Raw genomic sequence first — 19,713 nt, forward strand, 5'->3', positions numbered from 1 at the left:
ATAGAGGGAGCAGGAAGAGTGAGAAAGGTAAGAATTAGAGGAGGCTGAAGAATAGGACATGGAGGTGAAGAAGTAGGAGGAAGAGGAGGAGGAAGAGGATGCGGAGGTGAAGAAGTGAGAGGGAGAGAATGACAACGACAAGGAGGTGAAGTTAGAGGAAGAGGACAAGGAGGAGCAAGAGGAGGATGGGGAAGGGGAAGAGGAAGGGTAAGAAGAGAAAGAAATAGCCCTTTTACAGCCAAACAAATCAGTCTACATGTGGGGGTATTGTCATGTCAGGCCTGGATATGGCATTCCAGAAGATATTTTCCCCGGTGCCTTGGACTAGAGAACATTGCATGTGATGTAGATGAAATTTTGTGGCCGGACCCAGTGAGACGACACGATGTAGACTGATTTTTTTGTTTTTCTCTGTAAAATTACTATTTTGTGTTTTGACTTGGACAAAACCAATTGTGTTTGTTTTGATGTGTCTAAATAAACACTAATACTTGATGTTTGGATCCCTGTATGTTTACAGAACTATGACAAAAGTATTACCTCAAACTGACATAGCCTACCTGCACAGAGAAAGCAAAAGCCAGATGTGTTTTTTATTCAGACCATCAGTGTGTAGTTGGCACATTGTGTGCTTACTATCGTCATGGCTTGTGTTTACTGTTTGATACGAAAACACAATTTTTACGAAGGTGTGAAGAGTTAAACAAGGTGTGTTAGCTTTTGCAAGAGAACTACAATGTTTTGCTGATTGGGTGAGAGGTTTTGCCATTTGTGTGTAGAGTTTTGCAAAAAAAGCCATAGTTACAAAAAATGTGCTTAAGCAATCAGAAAAAACTGTAGCTTGATGTTGTAATGTAAAAATGATGTTTTCGTATCAAACAGTAAACATAAGCCATCACAATAATAAGCACACAATGTGCCAACTACACACTGATGGTCTGAATAAAAAACACATCTGGATTTTGCTTTCTCTGTGCACAAGGTAGACTATGTCAGTTTGAGGTCATACTTTTGTCATAGTTCTGTAAACATACAGGGATCCAAACTTCAAGTATTGGTGTTTATTTACACACATCAAAATAAACACAAGTGTGTTTTTCCTAGTCAAAACACAAAATAGCAATTTCATGGAAACAAAACAAATCAGTCTACATCGGGTCGTCTCTCTCAAAATTCCGTCTACATCACATGCAATGTCCTAGTCCAAGGCACCGGGAAAAATATATTCTGGAATGCCGTATCCAGGCCTGACATGACAATATCCCCACATGTAGACTGTTTTTTTTGTCGGTAAAAGGGCTATTTCTTTCTCTTCTCACTCTTCCTGCTCCCTCCATTGTACGCATTGTACATTACCTGTGGCTTATTTATAGTGCTTAGGCTGATTGCAAAGTGAACTAATTATCTAAAACAGTTTTCACATGAGAAAGTGTGCCAGGGAGTTGGCAAAATAGTGTAAATAATAGCCAAACATATGATTTTCCAGGAGTGTGTTGATCATTTGGAAATTGAGTGTAAAGCAGTGAGTTGTGTTTACAGTTCCGCAAAAAGAGTGCTGTGTAGTGAATTGTGCCTACAGTTGTGCAAAGTGTGTGTTACAAAATTGCAAACTGAGTGCAAAGCAGTGTTTGTGCTTTTAGTTTTGCGAACTCAGTGAGTGGTTTTGCTATAAGTATTAATAGTAATACCATGAGCGAGATCCTAAGGCCAATCATCAATGATGATGAGCTCAATGCTCCCACAGCTCACAATTGCTTTAATTCATGCACAAGACTCTTTGCTCATTGAATGGACTTGCACTTTCAGTCTCATTTGTTCATACAGTATTTTACATACAGTAACATACAGTATTTGACAGTACAGAGTTCAGTAAAGCATGTCATATGCTTGTATGTGTATTTGCTCGCATTTGCACATGTTACTGTGATGCATGAGAGAGATTAAAGTGTTTGTGTGTGTGTGTGTGACAGAGAGATACTGTGTTTGTACAGTATGTATGTGGGAGGGGGGGGGCTGGAGAGCGTGTGCTTGTGAGTTAATGAAAGAATTCTGTGTGCAGCCATGTACGTGAGTGTATTTCATCATATGTGTGTGTGTGTGTGTGTTTTGAGCATGCCCCCACTCACTCTAAGTCCCTTTGTGTGTACCTCCCTCCCTTCAGACCCCCTGAGCTCCAGTAAGAGTCCCCTCACCAAGAGCAGTTTCCTCAGCGACAACTCCTTCATCGCCTCCTCTGAGGTGAGGACACCGCCCCCCATCTCCTCCTCTCTCCATCCACTCCCTCCTCCTCCTCCCTCATCCACTCCTCCTCCCCCCATCTCCTCCTGCCCCCATCTCCTCCTCCCTCATCCACTCCTCCTGCCCCCATCTCCTCCTCCCTCATCCACTCCTCCTGCCCCCATCTCCTCCTCCCCCCATCTCCTCCTCCCTCATCCACTCCTCCTGCCCCCATCTCCTCCTCCCTCATCCACTCCTCCTCCCCCCATCTCCTCCTCTTTCCATCCACTCCTCCATCTCCTCTCCCCCTCCCCCATCTCCTCCCCTCTCTCCAAGTTGTTCCTCTAGATTGCTATATACCTCCCTTCCCCTCCCTTCTTCTCACTGGCTGTTGTTGTTATCCTCCCTTTTGTTCCAAGCTTGTGAAATGCAAGAGGGATCAGATGTCAGATGTCCAATGTTCTGGCAGTGTTTGGCTGTTTTTCTTGTATAGTGACGTTTGTTATTATTCAAAGTCTTTTTATGAAGACTATGATCAAAGCATTTTGGCCTGTCACAATATAGGCTGACAGATGAAAGGTTCTGACACTATGCATATTAAAATGGGCCTGGTTTTGCTATACAGAGCAACAATGCCCCCTAGCTCATGTTTCTTATGTGTGTCAACTATTTGTAAGATAATATTTACAATGCATTGCATAGTATAGTATATTGTACTATATGAATACATATATCAAATATGAGGGGTCATAAGAACTGACCTCTACAGCTAACCATGACCACTATGACATGTGATTTGTTGTCTTCAAATCCCACATGTTGTTCATAAGACGTCAGTAATGTTCAGCTTGTTCTCATTTAACCTCACTCACCTGGGTGTATGTCCTTCTGTGCTTTCCTCTCTCTCTCCCTCACTCTCCCTCTTTCTCTCCCTCACTCTCTGCTCTCTCTCTCACTCCCTCTCTCTCTCTCTCTCTCTCTCAGGACCTCCACTCAGGCAGCCCCTCTCGCAGTAGCTCCTCCTTCTCCTTCCAGAGCACCCCTCCCCCTCAGCAAAGCCCCGCCTCCTTCAGCCAGCCCCTGCTGAACGGACTGGGCCGGGCTGGCCTGACCGAGAGCCTGTCCATGGGGCTCGGCGGCGGCGTGAGCGGTCTGATGGACGGCCTGGCCGGAGGCCCCCAGCTGGCGGCGGCGGGGGTGAACGGGGTGCTGGGAGGCCTGAACGGCGTGCTGGGCGGCTCGCCGGCCCAGGCCCAGATGCAGGTGCAGAGCGCCCCCCAGAGCCACCTCCCGGCGCTGCAGCCGCAGCCTCCGCCCCTCACCCAGCAGCCACTGGCCCAGGGCCTGCAGCTGCCCAAGAGCCTCAGCCCGTGAGTAACACACAGCACAGCACAGCACAGCACAGCACAGCACAGCACAGCACAGCACAGCACAGCACAGCACAACACAGCACAGCACAGCACAGCACAGCACAACACAGCACAGCAGCACAGCACAGCACAGCACAGCACAGCACAGCATAGCACAGCAGAACACAGCACTTTTTTCATTCTCCATGATCCCTTCTTTTTAAAAACACCAATTTGACTTGTCTTATGCTAATCTTTCTTTTTTATTTTCCACCCTGAACATGGGCAAAATGCCCCATTGAGATCAATATGTTTTATATAGAGTTACCACAGGGCCACCTGTGGTTGTATAGAGTAACCTGTGGTAACTCTATACATAACATATTGATCTCAATGGTGCATCATGGTGTTTTAAAAAAGAAGGGATCATGGAGAATAAAGATAAAACATCTTTGCATATTCCCACAAGGTGTTTGGGTGCTCTGAAAATGAGAACCAAAATGATTTTTCAGACTTGTAAGGTCTGCTGTTCAGACCCTGAAGGAATTTATTTTCTGTTCATTGCTTTTTGTGAGAGTGTTTCTACTTATCTTAGTAAGGAAAATAAATCAAGAGCCTATGTTGAGTACAAATATGTCTTCTGAAGGCCTAAACAGAGCCCAGCCAAAAACTCCAATAAAATGTTGATCAACTTTGAGGGACAGCTATGACCATGCAGGATCATCCAGACCAAACGTGACGGTTTTGCTACATACTATTCCTATTTACTGTATGTACCAGCATGTAAAATATGAGCCTACATGGTTTAGTTTTTGCGCCTTGGGCTTGTGAACTTTGACAAAAAAAAGAGGCCGAACAAAATTGACACCCCCCTCCCCCTGTAAAACTGGCTGTATCTTGTAAAGTATTGATCTTACATGAGAGTAATTTTACAGTGTGTCTCCTGGGTAACATAGGTACACCTGGTAATGTTTTCAGAATGTTTTGAGACCTAAGTGTGTGGGCCCTGGTTGAATTGACGTGGAATGACCCTGTGGTATTTACTATCATGTCATGTTTTTCTGACTCAGGTAGTATCTCAAATTGTGTTCTCATATTGTTGTGGCTGCAGGTCTTCCCTCCTCTCTGAACACCAGAAACAGCTTCTGCTTCAGAAACAGCAGCAGCAGCTCCAAGAGTTCCTTGTCTTGAAACATTTCACTCCGGTAAATGCTCCTCTCTCTCTCTCTCTCTCTCTCTCTCTCTCTCTCTCTCTCTCTCTCTCTCTCTCTCTCTCTCTCTCTCTCTCTCTCTCTCTCTCTCTCTCTCTCGCTCTCTCTCTCCACCCTCATTCCTGTGTTCCTCCTAAAACACTTGTCAAGGCAACAGATTCTATTAATGACTAGTAATGATTCTAGTAATGTCTAACAGATACAAAGATGTTTGCAAAATTCATTGTGTGTGTGTGTGTGTGTGTGTGTGTGTGTGTGTGCACCTGTTCTCCTGTATCTGTCCCCAGGAGCAGCAGGTAGTGGTGTACCAGATGCTGCAGCAGCAGCAGCAGCGGCAGCGCGAGCTCCAGCGCCTCTCTCTGGGGGGCGGCCTGCCCTCCTCCGGCGCCCCCTCCACCGCGGCCCTCATGAACTCGTCGCCCAGCCTGCTGTCCCAGGCCGGAGCCTCCCCCCTGCAGGCTGGCCAGGGGAACAGCACCACACTCTTTGGTCTCCAGGAGAACTCCCTCCACAAGCCCGGCGTATGTAGACTCACCCCCTACCCCCAACTCCCCCATACCACACACACACACACACACACACACAACAGAGTCTTCAGCTCTGTAGATAGATATGTGTGTCTACTAGCGGTTGGCATGTGGGCGCTAGCAAATGTCAAAGTTTGTGAGTTCACTATCCAAGGTTGTAAAAATAGCTGCTGATGCAGCAGCAGTCAGACTCAAGCGACCTGAAAATGATCAGGAAATAGTCGGGATCATAAAAAATAAAGATCAGATGATCAGACTAAATTAAGATGATGTAACTGAGATAGCTGAGATGGCCAACTCTCAGAGGGCATAGCTAAGCTAATGTAGCATTTTGCTTTCTGCTCTCAGCAATGTGTCCAGTGTTAGTCATACCCATCTGACCCCTGTTAGTTCTTTATAAAGGTTGCCAAAGCCAACCAACAGCATTAGCTCAGCAGCCATAACCAAATGACAATATCTCAGCTGGAATGAGCAGGAAAAACAAAAGGTCTGACTTAAATCTCTGTCCTATTCATTGCACACAGCTGCATACATTCCATTGAATGTGGTCAGTACTCAAAGTAACACAATGTAAATTAGGAATTCTTCTCTGTGTACATTTTCAATGTACTGGCTACCCATTCAGCTCTAAGGGGATACCCAATTTGTCTAAAAGCATCGACCAAGGGTCATCCTCCACCCACAACAACAACGTTACAAAGTGCAATAACAGGCAATGGCATTCTGGGCGTGCAAAGTCAATGTCAGAGACTCCATTCTCTTTATTGTAAGTCAATAAGTGTGCCATCCCAATGAGTTTGAAAGCATTATTTTTAGGTAAAAGAACTACTTATTAACTACCGCTGCTCCTATTGAACTACCATAGTGCATGCTAGCGGTGAAGTTTGGGTGAAGTTTCCCAGGAGCGCTGGTGCAACAGAATGGCGTCTGTGTGTGTGTGTTTGTGAAGAGCACATACATATGTACATAAAGTACCCCTGTTACAGCACCTCCTCATTTAGACACCCAGGGGACACCCTTAGATACGCCCCTGATGACCAAAGTGGACTGCCAAGGCAAAACAGCACCTGCCTCAGATTATGCAGTCATCAGGGGAACATGTCTCAGAAGTGGTGACTGTGTTGCTCAGATGGTGCAAAGATGTTGTAAGGATAGTTGCACAATACACTTGTGTGTGCGGGAATCCATTATTTCCATTAAGCTTCATAAATCATTGGAGAGGGATGGGGGATTCTGGGGGGAAAAGCATTCTGTATGTTACTATACTGTATGTCAGCTGTTGTCCTTGATGTGGTATTTTGATACTGATTTACAGATTAACTTATATATTCTGTTGCTGTTGAAGACCCTGTCCTCTAAATGTTTCTCCAGTATGGTAGTGTGTTTGCTATTCACTAAGGAGTGGCAGAGGAGTCCCAACTCACAAGCGTTGTTGTTTCTTACAGTCGGTCGGAGACAAGGGAGGGGACAAGAACGGATGACATCACTTCCTGAGCTGAGCTGACGACCGTCCACCAAATGGGAAAACCGTCCCGCCCGATCTTGCCTCCCTTCCGCCCGGAATCCTCAGCTCCTTCCTCCTCTCCTCTCTCGTTCTTCTCCCATCTTCTTCCTCTTCCTCAGTGAATGTATTATGGCACTGGCTTCAGGTGTCCGATCTGAAAAGAAAAAAAAAACAGGCAGTGGTAGTTTGTTCTGTTGTTTTCCTTATTATCTGAATTTTGTTTTATTTGGCAACCACACATAGGCAGCTTTGTTTATCAGGAGAACAGTGATGGTCTGATCTATATCTCAGTTTGCACTAATTTGTTTATTTGTCAGTTTTGTCCATTACGATTATTATTGTTATTACTGTTGTTGTTGTTGTTGTTGTTGTTATTATTACTATTATTATATTTTTTGAACTAGAGACTCTGGTCATTGATACTGGTGGTGTTCCAGCTCAGCTTGTAGTGGACTGACGTTTTCCGAGACCCCAGAGCACTGACCCTGTCTTCCAGCCGCACCAAAGCCCCCCCAGTGAGAGAAGCCGGGACTCAATAGCGCTTGGCTGTTCGTGTTAACCGTGGTCGTTGGTTGTAGTAGCAACGCTGTGCTTGAGAATGACACGGAGGATGATAATGATGATGGTGGTGGTGGTGGTGGTGGTTATGACTCGTACGCCACTTCCTTGCCCAGTCCAGTCCAGACGAGACAGTCCTCCTACCCTAGGATCCTCATCTCTCTTGACTTCTCCTCCCCCCATGGTCTACACTGGCACTTGCTTCGTCCCTTGCTGGTCAGAATATTTAAGACTGGTGAGAGAAAGTCTGGCAATTTCCATCTTACAATGTGTAACGGATTTGTGACAGTGGCCACATTTATGTCACTTTGACACTGTTATGAATTTATATAAGTTGTACAACATTGTATCAAATCATTTTTTTTTTTTAAATGTGTACTTTCTTTCATCCAAACTCACTTGATCATAAATGTTAGAGGGCCCCTCACATGCTCAACGCAGGTGTTGACAAAAAGACCAGGCTCTCCTCAATACCCTAAATAATGCATGCCATGCTCCATAGATAAGCTCTCAGTAGAAATCTCAGTTGGTGATTCGGTTTCGCAAAATATTATTGACAATTGTGCTAAATAGCCAAATGACACCCCTCCCTTCCATGGTCCTGAAGCACCTTGCTGATTGGCTGAGATTGTTTAAGGTTTGGTGACTGCAAACACTGAACAGACATCTAGCAATTAGCTACATTTGATTAAATGTCTATGAAAAAAAGTGTAAAACTAAAAAAACGGTAGAATTGAGAACTGCACCTTTAATGGTTATTTTAAAAACCAACCCAACCTTTTGAGATTAAAGCGAACCAACGGTTTTGACTTTAAAGCCTGTGTAAATAAAATAAAATTTCTGAGCAAAGTCTCACTAAAGATTGCCCTATGTACAGCAGTGTATATTGTGCTAATATTCAGCTTTTAGCCAATAAGAAGTACCTTATCCAATAATGCATGGTACTAATTAGGAAACTATAGGGATTAGGTAGTGATTTATAATGGATGTTTTGCACACGAGGTGTTACAGTAAATGTTTTTTTTACCTTTTACTGCTATGATTACTCTGTGGTCATTTCATTAGGATGTTGTTTTATATTGACTGAAAGACAATAGTTGTCTTTGAGCAGCTTAATTGATGCCTTAATGTTTGTGATAAATTCACGGAAAAGTCCAAAGTAATTCAGTAATTTTGTTTGTTTGTTTATTTTTGCTCTTTTGTGTATAGGGTACAGAGACAGCAGAGTAGGCTGTAGAACGAAGAGGTTTGAGCTTGTCCTATTGAGTTTGAGACACACATATAGTAGAGGAAGAGAGAAGAACAATATTCTTATTATTGTACTTGCATTTGTAACCAAAGTCTTGCAAGTACTTTTGATGGGACACTTTCCATTGTTTATATATATATATATATATATATTATATATATATATGCAGCAAGCTCCCAGAAAAAGAGACACTTTGAACACTTTTCATTTGAATGTTACTTGGTTTGATGCTTTTGATGCCTTGTTTTATTCATCCTCAACACATTGTATGTTTGCCATGAAAACATTAACAGTCTATCAGATACTAGTGTCACAGAAACACACACACACACACACACACACACACACACACACACACACTTATGTGTGATTCACACAAACATGAGTAAAGGCACACTCACATAGGACAGTGTGAATCTAATGTCTACTGCTATCTTGCTCCCATTCACACTTAGTGCTTGTCAGAATGGCGCTTATTGAAATTAAAATTGATGATTGAAATATTTTTTTTTCACTCTCTGTGAGACAGCAGCTATAAATCACGCCACTAGCTACATTGTCTGACTGCCTCACTAATCAATCCGTCTGATTTCCTTGATAATTATTGTTTTAGCACATCCTGGAGGCCATTTCAAGTTTGTTTTTGCTATCTTTTTTTTTGCTGGACACAAAGGATTGGTGTCAGTACTCATTCAAGTAGGACGATGTATGTGCAATTATTTTCCCACCAACCATTATAATATGGTGTTGTGGTGGTTGACAGTGCTATACCCCTTCTTATGTGTGATATCTTCATGTACAGTTGGTCTCTCTCAGTCAGGCCATTGTTTTTGAAGCAGAGGTTTTTAAGAAATTGAATCCAGACGTTGCCTGTGGTTGCACTAAAAGGATGTTAATGAGCCGCTTTTTTTTTTTTTGCCCTGAAAGAGAACAGATAGTCGATATGACCGTCGGTTGGTTTTTGCCCTGAAAGAGAACAGATAGTCGATATGACCGTCAGTTGGTTTTTGCCCTGAAAGAGAACAGATAGTCGATATGACCGTCGGTTGGTTGTTCCTGGAGCCATGAAGTGTTCTCTGTGAAGTAATGCGTACTTGTGATTCATCCCGCCCTTGTGCTTATAAACCAAGAGTATCTCACATTCTCTCTTTCTCTCTGTTGCCTTAAAACCTAGCCTGGACAGAGTTATAGACCTACATGTAATAGTTATCCAGGCCAGTGTGCAGTCCCTGACAAATGCAGAAATCCAACATATTACCTGTTTCTTTGTTTGTTTGTTTGTTTACTCAGAGTTGTTTCAACTTCTCACTAAGCTCATTGGATGACAGTTGGAGACTGTATGGTTTTTATTTGGAGATGCTTAAATGTTAGCTAACTAAGTCCTAGTTAACTGTTTTTTTTGTTGTTGTTGTTAGTGATGATATTAAGTTCAAGGCAAAAGCATGTTGGGAAACTGTTTCATGGCTTCTGAAATGTTCTGATAAGTACCCAAGAGTAAAGAGAATGAAGTGATACTGGGGGTAAGTGGTGCAAGAGCATCCCTCATATGTTGCACTGGGGCTTCATGGCCCGAAGGATTTTTTGTTATCTGTTTGTTTCTTTGTTACAGATTGTAAACTGAAATACACTTTGTAAGCTTTTAGGTTTGGTAACTAAGATAATACATGTAATGCTGTTTTATGTACCCCTTTGTATTACGCATATTTAAATAGCTGTGTAAATTAAGTTCGAAAGAAACAAAACCATGTTAACTCATGATGAGCATTAAATGCTGATAACCTCTGATTGAAATGTCATGATTAGACTATGCATATTTTACACATGCATTGATTTCATTTAAAGAAGACTGCAAAAGGTTAAATGGAGCAAAAAAGGCACTTCATCAAAAGATTTAGAATCTGTAACGTCACTTTTCTTTCTTAAAGAAAATTATTGAAGATGAATTTGCCAATATTTAGATTTAAAGGATTCCTGTAAAGTATTTTGATATTTTTTATGTACAATGAAAACCATTTAGATGACTGAAATTTTACTGTCAATAAATGTATTTTACTGACCTGTCTGGTGAAATGTGTTACATTTCTGCTTACATATCTATGGGAAAACGATGGCAGAAAATAGCCCAGTAGGCCTACTGAAAGATTTTTCTAAGTTTTTCTGCAAACAGGGCTGGGATTCAATAAGCTTATGACAGTCCCTTATAAATGTCATGCCTCTTGGATAAGGGCTGAAGGCAATTCAGTATCTGTTTTCCTGCCGTAAACAACTGGATGTAAGTATCTAGATGAAAGTCTTCATCGCTTGACCTATCCATGGTCCTGTTGTCCATGTAAAAACCTCTCGACCGCTCTCGACCTGTGTCATATTTGTTGACCCGGATGACGATGATAACTGCATCCGGGTCAAATGGTCACAATATGGCGTCGTCTGAATAACAGGATAAACATATTTGTTGTTGCATCGGTGTAGGCTTGTATTTAATTGTTTTTACCGAACATTTTTTTAATTTGGGTGCAAGTATCATCTGTCAGCAGTATGGGAGGCGGGGATCTTGTAAGTAAAATCATCATTTTATATTTGTGACGTGGGAACGTTATATTGTAAGTTAACCAGCGCACTGCGCAGCGTAGATTAGCTACCAGCTAAGGTATAATGTTAGTTTAACTTTATTGACTTGTCTTTTAACTTTGACTGAGTGTCATTACTAAACTGTTATTTGACTTAGCCAATGTTATTATTCAGTGGTTTATGACCTGCCCAATAATATTGTACGCCAGAAAAATGACAGCTTGACTTTCCGTTGTTGTCACATTTCCTTCTTGAAGTGTAACACTAGCCATGATAGTCATTTAAAGTGACTTAAGCTCTCGAACTTGCTTTCAGAACATATAACTGTAGTCACAAAGAATTCAATCGAGAGGTGGTGTTTGTAGGTAACAGCCATACGTTTGCCATGTGAAAAGCGTTGGGAAAACAATCCCCAAAGCTAACGTTTTAAGCGTAGTAATGCTGAATTATGCTGATGTTACACAACAAATGCCCCTTTTTTAGAACTTGAAGAAAAGTTGGCATCCGCAAACATTGAAGAACATCGAGCGTGTTTGGAAAGCTGAACAGAAGTACGAGGCAGAACGGAAGAAGATCGAAGAACTCCAGAAGGAGCTGAAAGATGAAAGAGCTCGTGAAGAGCTCACAAGATATGCGCAGGAAAGTGGCTCAGTCAAGTAAGTGGGCTGCAATAAAATACACTCGTATGCAGTTTTTCTGTTAGTTTCGTATTTATCTATTTTAATTTGCTCTATGCTTTCATCAATTCTACATCACCTTACTGAGCACTGTATTCACTTTTTCTACTAGGAAAAAAGATGACCGCCTGGACTGGATGTACCAAGGACCAGGCGGTCAGATCTCGCGGGACGAGTACCTGCTTGGCCGCCCCATCGACAAGCAGATCCTGGACCAGTACGAGGAGCCTGAGAGCGGTCCCTCCACCGAGACTGGCCTGCTGCCGGGTTCCATCTTCAACCCCAGCGCCCCAACCTCCAGTCTGGACATGGCTGCCAAGATCAGGGAGGACCCCCTGTTTGAGATTCGGTCAGTGGAATTCTATATTTTGGAGTTCTCTGGAGCTTAGCTTCTCAAGAAGCTTTCTCATAAGTCATGCTATGAATATTCTGTATGTTTTATTTCTGGATTAAGGTGTAAGGTGTGTTGTAGCCCTCAGCACAATAGCCTATGGTCAAGTTCATAAGGGAATCACGCATCATTCAGTTACCTCAACAAATAATTATAGTGTAATAGCAACTGATTGATGGGGAGGTTGTAGCGTAGTGGTTAATGAGCTGGGCTAGCATGCATGTAAATGTAATGTAAATGATGACCATTAGTTGTAGTGGTAGTGAGTGTCCTCCCTGGTGATCTATTGACCCCTTCACGGCCCACGTCACAAGACAATGCGTGCGCATATCGGGGTCAGAAAGCTTTCTATTCTATTGATTTGTGTGTGGTGTGTGTGTGTGTGTTAACCTGACTCTCCCCAGATGAATTTCGTTCCGCTTAGCTCCGCCTAGCTTCACTCACATCCATCTGGGACCTCTTCCATTGAGAGTGATTTCTGCAACCGATTTTATGGTACAGCCAATCAGGACGCAGGGCAGGAGTTTCATAGATATGACATAGCGTAGAAGCGACTGTGAGACTGTTATCAGCGTCACAGGTTGGCTTCGATGTGAGTGGTTGAAGTAGCACGTCAATAGATGACGGACAAGTGGCTTATTCAATCATATGCAAGCATTTTTTGATTAGGCCCAGCCTTCTGAATAAAAACACTCCAATGGATTGGTCCCAGATATATGAGTGGAGCTAGGTGGAACAAAATTCATCTAGCGAGAGTCAGGTTATGTGTGTGTGTGAATTGACTGAAACGTCAAGAAAGATTCCGGCTTGTACTACTTTTTTGCGTGTATACACACTGGGCTGGTCAACCAGATAGCCATATACGGCGGGCCAATGAATCTCTGGCCACTTGCTAACGTGGTCTACCCATTCTGTTATCAGCTCAGGCAGACAATAACCATTAGCTAAGACTGATTTATCAAGGTATGGTTTGTGGTTCTGGGGGCGGTGCATACCTTGACAGCTCAAAATGTTGGTCTATTAGCTGCGCCATTTTTCTGACCCCATGGTGCGCGTGTGCACCCAACTTAGACTGTGGATGTTTACAAACATTGAAGGGGTCTATTTGTTAGATTACTAGCCTTTGTCTCATCCACTAATGTGTCATCGTGTCTGCTGCTTATTGTCACTAATGTGTCATCGTGTCTGCTGCTTATTGTCACTAATGTGTCATCGTGTCTTATTGTCACTAATGTGTCATCGTGTCTTGTTGTCACTACTGTGTCATCGTGTCTGCTGCTTATTGTCACTAATGTGTCATCATGTCTTATTGTCACTAATGTGTCATCATGTCTTATTGTCACTACTGTGTCATCGTGTCTTATTGTCACTACTGTGTCATCGTGTCTTGCTTATTGTCACTAATGTGTCATCGTGTCTGCTGCTTATTGTCACTACTGTGTCATCGTGTCTTATTGTCACTAATGTGTCATCGTGTCTGCTGCTTGTTGTTATGTGTTTCAGCAAGCGGGAAGAGGAGAAGAAGCGTTCAGTTCTCACAAATCCAGTGAAGATGAAGATGATCAAAGAAATGGTGGGTTCAGCAACGCATGGGTATTTGGTGTTTGTTTATTTTGTGTGTGCTCTTTGTTTTTGGTATTAGACAAATGTGATGTGTTTCTGTGGTAGAATTGAAAATGGTCATTCACAAAACATGACCCTGACCCATGACACTATAGCGCTTAAAACAAAGGAAATCCAGCGCAAAATCATACAGGGAGATTTGGATGCAGTCCCTAAACCTTTGGATGCAGTTAATTAAAAATGTAACCAAGCAAGTTCAGCCTCTCTTGGCCTGACATCTTGGCTAAAGCTCTAACAAACTGGTGGCTCTCTTTATCCCTCAGCTTCGTCAAAATCTTGACAAGAAAGACAAAAAGAAGAAGAGGAAGAAGGACAAAAAAGACCGAAAGGAGGAGAAGAGGGAGAAGAGGAAAGAGAAGAAACACAAGAGGAGGAACTCCAGCTCCAGCTCCGATGAGGACGAGCGCAAACCACGGTAACCAGACAAGCCACACACACACACACACACACACACACACACACACAAACAAACACAATCACACACACACACACACACACACACACTCCAGCTCCTGCTCCAATGAGGACGACCGCAAACCACGGTAACCAGACAAGCCACCCACACAGCTTTATACTCTGAGTGTTTATTTACATGGCGTTATGAGTGTGTATTTAGATGGCGTTATACTCGGAGTGTGTATTAAGATGGCTTTATACTCGGAGTGTGTATTTAGATGGCTGTGACAAACCATGTGAAGATACTTCTTCAGTATATCATCGTAATGTGCAAGAGATGAGAAGTGTCTTATTTGCATGTGCGTTCAGTGTAGTTGGTCATCTACAGTAGATTTTGAGGGATTGGAGAAGGCCAGACCACTGTATAGATAGAGTGGAATCTAGATTTCAGCCCTATTTAAGAGGGGGGATAATGAAGAATGTCAGGGGGTAAAATGACTCCGGACTGTCCAAACCTCTGCTGTTTTCACCAAGAGTGAGGGGATTATTTGCACAGTTAAACAAAGCCTCAGTTATAGCAGTGCAGTATATGATCGGTGGTTTCGCACGATTTTCACACTTTTTTTCTGTTCTCTCTCTCGCCTCTCAGGTCCCACGCCAAAGACTCAGCTCCATCATCTCACCACCACCACAAACCTGGCTATGGGCTCCTGGTCTGTATCTTCCCTTAATAATCTCATACCACCTGGCTATGGGCTCCTGGTCTGTATCCTCCCTTAATAATCTCATACCACCTGGTCTTTTTAACTAAAGATACAGCCATGTTAACGGTCATATTCAGAAACTGAAACAGCATCCAGTTTGTAGAAGTAGACGGACTGAACGCAGAGAACATGACACATTTCTGCCAGCACATTTAAATATGACTGAAGAGAGATGGTCTGCAGATATTGATAAGGTTAGGCAGGGATCACATTAGAAATAACAAAGTGGCAACAGTAAAACGCAACGCTTGGACCATAATAGGTTCTATCTCGTTCCTAAGTTACACAAACGATCTGCGTTCTTTTGCCTAAACTGACAATTTATGAGCCTAGCATTACACGTTGAAAGTTGAACCAAGTTCAACACTCAAATTGTTTGACACTAGCGTAACGCTGCTGCTACAGCTGTTCCTCTGCCGAACCATAGCGAACAATAGGAAATCTGCAGCTTGCCGCTGGTCAGTGTGATCCCTGCTTTATGTAGTGACTTCCTTATGTGCGCAGTCTCTTGACCTCTCCTGTCTGTCCTTCCAGATTCCAAATGGCCGCTCTCAACATTCGTCAGTGCCCCGTGACCGCTCCTCTGACCACCAGCGGGATCGGAGCCGCTCACCCCTCTCCCACCGGTCCCACCGGGACAACAACTCCTCCCACGATGCTGAGCACAGAGGCTCGCACCGGAGACCTCCCAGCCCGCCCAAAACGCGCTACCAGCGGCCACAACACACACACCGCACTAAGTATGAGCTCCATCTCACATGGCCTGGTCTTTAAGGACATTTGCAGCACACACACCGCACTAAGTATGAGCTCCATCTCACATGGCCTGGTCTTTAAGGACATTTACAGCACACACACCGCACTAAGTATGTGCTCCATCTCACATGGCTTGGTCTTTAAGGACATTTACAGCACACACCGCACTAAGTCTGAGCTCCATCTCACATGGCCTGGTCCTTAAGGACATTTACAGGATATTTGAAGTGTTAATAATGCAATTAGGGATGTAACGGTATGAAAATTTAACCTCACGGTTATAGTGACCAAAATTATCACGGTTTTCGGTATTATCACGGTATTTTTAAAAGTGTGTTCAATATGTTCAGAAAGCACTGATAGGCCTACACAAGCTGAAATAGTTTCAAAAAGAGTCCCGTTCAGTTTTTCATGTTTAATTGGCTATGTGCTTATCGCTTAACTTACCCTACCATGACTTGGAGGTTGCTATTACTGTTATTTGGATCCAATGAGTGAGACCAGGCTTGGAATTTCACCATTCTGGGGGCAAGGCGACTTGGCCTTCAGTTGGGCATATTTGGTGGAGGGCACAAAGGCCACATAGGCTATAAAAAATATCAAAGTTGTATAGCCTATTCACTGCAGTAGACCTGCATCACTGTATGAAACATTACAAAAACATGAAACATGACATATTACATAGAACTGCAAATCATCTGAACATCTAATATTTACAGATATCTAGGCTATATTTAACATTTATTTTATATTTGGCCTGTTATGAAATCATGTATTGAACAATTTAAGCACAGTTCAGCTTTAAGAAACTCAAATACCCTAGATGCATGCTTAGCATTTTGTGATCTACTTTCACAAACTCTTAGTCAGCTGTCCTCTGATTTACCGATATATAGGCGATATTTGTAAAATTTATTTTGTATTTGGCCCGTTATGAAATCATGTGGAACAATTTAAACACATTGTAAAACTTAAAGCCCAAATTTGGAGACATCCATGCATGTCGAAATGTACTGCAAATTCAAAAGTGGATTACTCTGGAACGGCTAACTGTACAGGGGACTGCTTTACACCTTTATGTTCGGTAAGGTCTGCTGTTTATTCTGATATATGGTTTGTCATGTGTTAAACGAAAGGTTCGTGAAGTATTGCATCGAGAGGAATGGGTAGGGAGATGGACGAAAACCTTCAGTAGAATTTATGATTAAATTTAATTATATTACTTACGTTTCTCGCGAACTGTTCACCACAGCAATTCGCGGCTAACATCGTTTAAAAGCTGAGAAAAAGCTCTTTCATGTGATACTTGTGATGTCTGTGTGATGAGTAGGCTACTTCGCGAGTAGTTCAACTGAGAAGAATAGGTGAATTTAGACGCACTTTCTTTCTTGCGCTGTCACTTTCTCCACTGCGTAAAATAAATTAATTTGCGCTGTGAATGCTAAGATTATTTTGACAGGCCATAGGCTAAATAAAATTCGCTATTAGTAGGATGCAAAGCAGAATATTAAAAGAAGGGTACCAAGGGCACCGTGGCCTGTAAACCTCTGATTTTCAAAGGGACATCACGGCCAACACAAGGGGCAAAAACGTGGCCGCCGTGAAATTCCTACCCTGAGTGAGACCAAAGTAAGTGTTCGAAATAAAACTTTAGGCTACTGTGTTCTTCTGATAACGTGAGTGGAATAGATTTAATGTGCACGCGAACATAAAAAGACGCAGAGTGCAAGTGCAAGTTTTGCGGTGAAAATGTTCCGCCTTTTAAAATCAGGTGTAGCCTAATCCAATTCGCAGTTAAAACCATCAATTAGGCTAGACAACAGAATCAGTAGGGTACCAATTTTGCTTCATTGTACCAGGCCTACTGTATGTCAAAAGCAGGCTCGGATGAAGCTGGGAAGGATTAAACACACGGTTTCAACACCGTGATAATCAACCGTGATAATTATGATATTTCAAAAGAAAACGGTAATTGTTATCGTCAACATTTTTATCACGGTTTATCATTATACCGGTAATCGTTACATCCCTAAATGCAATGATTTGAAATAGTCTAAAAGAACACATGATTTTGGATTACATTGTCAATTTGAGGCCTGCAACTGAACAAAGTTCCTTGTCTAAACTTTGTGTGTGTTACTGTGACTTTCTGGACATCACATTCATGTTAGTATAAAACATGGGATGGGCAAAATCCTCCCTGTGGAAAACACAGTTTTTTCAAAATCCTTTAAGTTTATGCACTTTTAGAAACCATATTGGTCATCCTCATTTGATGGACATGGGATTGTTACTCGTGAGGTAACAATTTACAGGGTTTTGGACTTGAAGGCATGAAGGATGAATGATCAGTGATGATCAATATGTTTATGTGTTTATTTATTTGTCTTGTTGTTGTTTTCCTTCCCCAGAAATCTCTCTGCAGAGGAGTTGGAGAAGAAGAGACGGCAGATGATGGAGTTTGCCCAGCAGAGAGACGAGGAGCGAGAGAGCAACGTGCGTCGCTACAGACAACAGGAAGAGCAGGAGAAGGCACGGGACACCAAACAGGACCGCCATGCCAGCTTCATCCAGTCAGTGCCTCTTATGCCCTGTACCTCTAAACTCAGTGGTCCCTATAGATTCATTCATAGAACCGAAGTCAGGTTATCATAGAAGTGCATATATTACATGGCATAACATCTCTTGTTGTTTTATGAAGTAATACATGTTATTGAATCAAGTCATACCAATATTGAATTGATTAGGAGTGGGGGTTTAGAATAAGATTATTAATTAGAAGTAGACTTTCTTGATTCTTTAAGTTTTAATGTTGAAGTAACCTGTTTGGAATAAACATTAAACAACATGCATATACAGTCCTAAGAGTTTTTCTCTCTCTTGTGTGCGCAGTGAAATGAAGCTGGAGAGTGCTTCCACCTCCTCTCTGGAGGACCGGGTCAAGAGGAACATCCACTCCATCCAGCGAACCCCTGCATCCCTAGAGAAGAACTTCATGAGGAGATGAACATGAGCTGAGAAGAGGGAGGGATGGAAGAATAGACGGAGATTTGGAAAATGAATAGACCTCTCAAGTTTGCCTACAAAAAGGGCCCAAATTCTGCCATCTTTGCCCCTATAAGGAGATCTGGGTACCATCTTTGCCCATATAAGGAGATCTGGATCTCCTGGGCAAAGATACCATCTTTTTGTAGATAACCTTCAGAGTTCTATAGGGGAAGTAAGTTCAGACTGAACACAGAGCCTCCAGGAATTAGCTCAAACTCCCAGACTTCATATGGCTTCAGTGGGTCAAGTATTTAGGGATGTTTGGGACCAAACAAAAGAATATTGCTGTGGTTACCTTCCTCCTTTGTCTTTGGTTTTAGTAAAGATTCTTATTGAATACACCAGCACAAGAACTGTTTTTTTCTGTATATTCAAAAAATGTGATTTGTACAGATTTTTCTCTGCAACTCATGGTTTTCATGTATAGTTATACTGTGTAATGCATATATATGGTGGATATATTGGATGTTTCAGATGCATTTTCCTGTTTTTATTATTTTGACAGATTAAAAAAAAATCTCAAAACAGACATGGTGTTTCTGTGAAAGTTGCTTTTTTTTTATCTAAAAACACATAACGTCAGCTTCCTATACTGCAAGCAAATACATATTTATGCTAAATATTTTTTGGTAATTGGTTGGAGCACATGCAATTCTCTAGCCTAGAAATCTAGACGCACCCTAGCGGCAAATTACATTTGCTGAGGGCTAGTCTAGCAACTCTCCGTTGGCTTGTGAGCTCGAAAAATTTAAATTATATCAGGCCAATCAAATCGTGTATATAGTCGTTAGGTGGGCTTAACATAATGATTGATAGCATAGTTGCAACGGTTTGGCTTGAATTCCCTGCTACTTGAAAACAAATAAGTAATGTTG

At 42.4% G+C, this 19,713-nt stretch overlaps 2 protein-coding genes across 3 annotated transcripts in view; both read left to right on the top strand.

The window, feature by feature from the left end:
- LOC143131260 (protein AF-17-like) overlaps nt 1–8,760 on the top strand; it is a 38,275-nt gene extending 29,515 nt beyond the window's left edge. For both annotated transcript variants that reach the window (XM_076290765.1, XM_076290774.1), the window contains 5 exons: nt 2,162–2,238; nt 3,202–3,587; nt 4,678–4,771; nt 5,065–5,298; nt 6,750–8,760. In XM_076290765.1, coding sequence (XP_076146880.1) covers nt 2,162–2,238; nt 3,202–3,587; nt 4,678–4,771; nt 5,065–5,298; nt 6,750–6,785 — 827 coding nt within the window. In that variant the 3' untranslated portion in view covers nt 6,786–8,760. The remainder of the gene's footprint in view (nt 1–2,161; nt 2,239–3,201; nt 3,588–4,677; nt 4,772–5,064; nt 5,299–6,749) is intronic.
- Nucleotides 8,761–11,030: 2,270 nt separating this feature from the next.
- On the top strand, nt 11,031–19,369 carry cwc25 (CWC25 spliceosome associated protein). The gene is made up of 9 exons (XM_076291081.1): nt 11,031–11,168; nt 11,667–11,839; nt 11,973–12,209; nt 13,755–13,824; nt 14,138–14,289; nt 14,920–14,983; nt 15,569–15,774; nt 18,202–18,363; nt 18,683–19,369. The coding sequence occupies exons 1-9, from the start codon at nt 11,151–11,153 to the stop codon at nt 18,795–18,797; spliced, it is 1,197 nt and encodes a 398-aa protein (XP_076147196.1). The 5' UTR covers nt 11,031–11,150; the 3' UTR covers nt 18,798–19,369.
- Nucleotides 19,370–19,713: the final 344 nt, after the last annotated feature.

This window comes from Alosa pseudoharengus, unplaced genomic scaffold, assembly GCF_046254945.1.
Source record: "Alosa pseudoharengus isolate Yale_2024_CS ecotype anadromous, Long Island Sound unplaced genomic scaffold, YU_APseudo_1.1 YU_APseudo_1.1_scf_1, whole genome shotgun sequence".
Taxonomy (NCBI): domain Eukaryota; kingdom Metazoa; phylum Chordata; class Actinopteri; order Clupeiformes; family Clupeidae; genus Alosa; species Alosa pseudoharengus.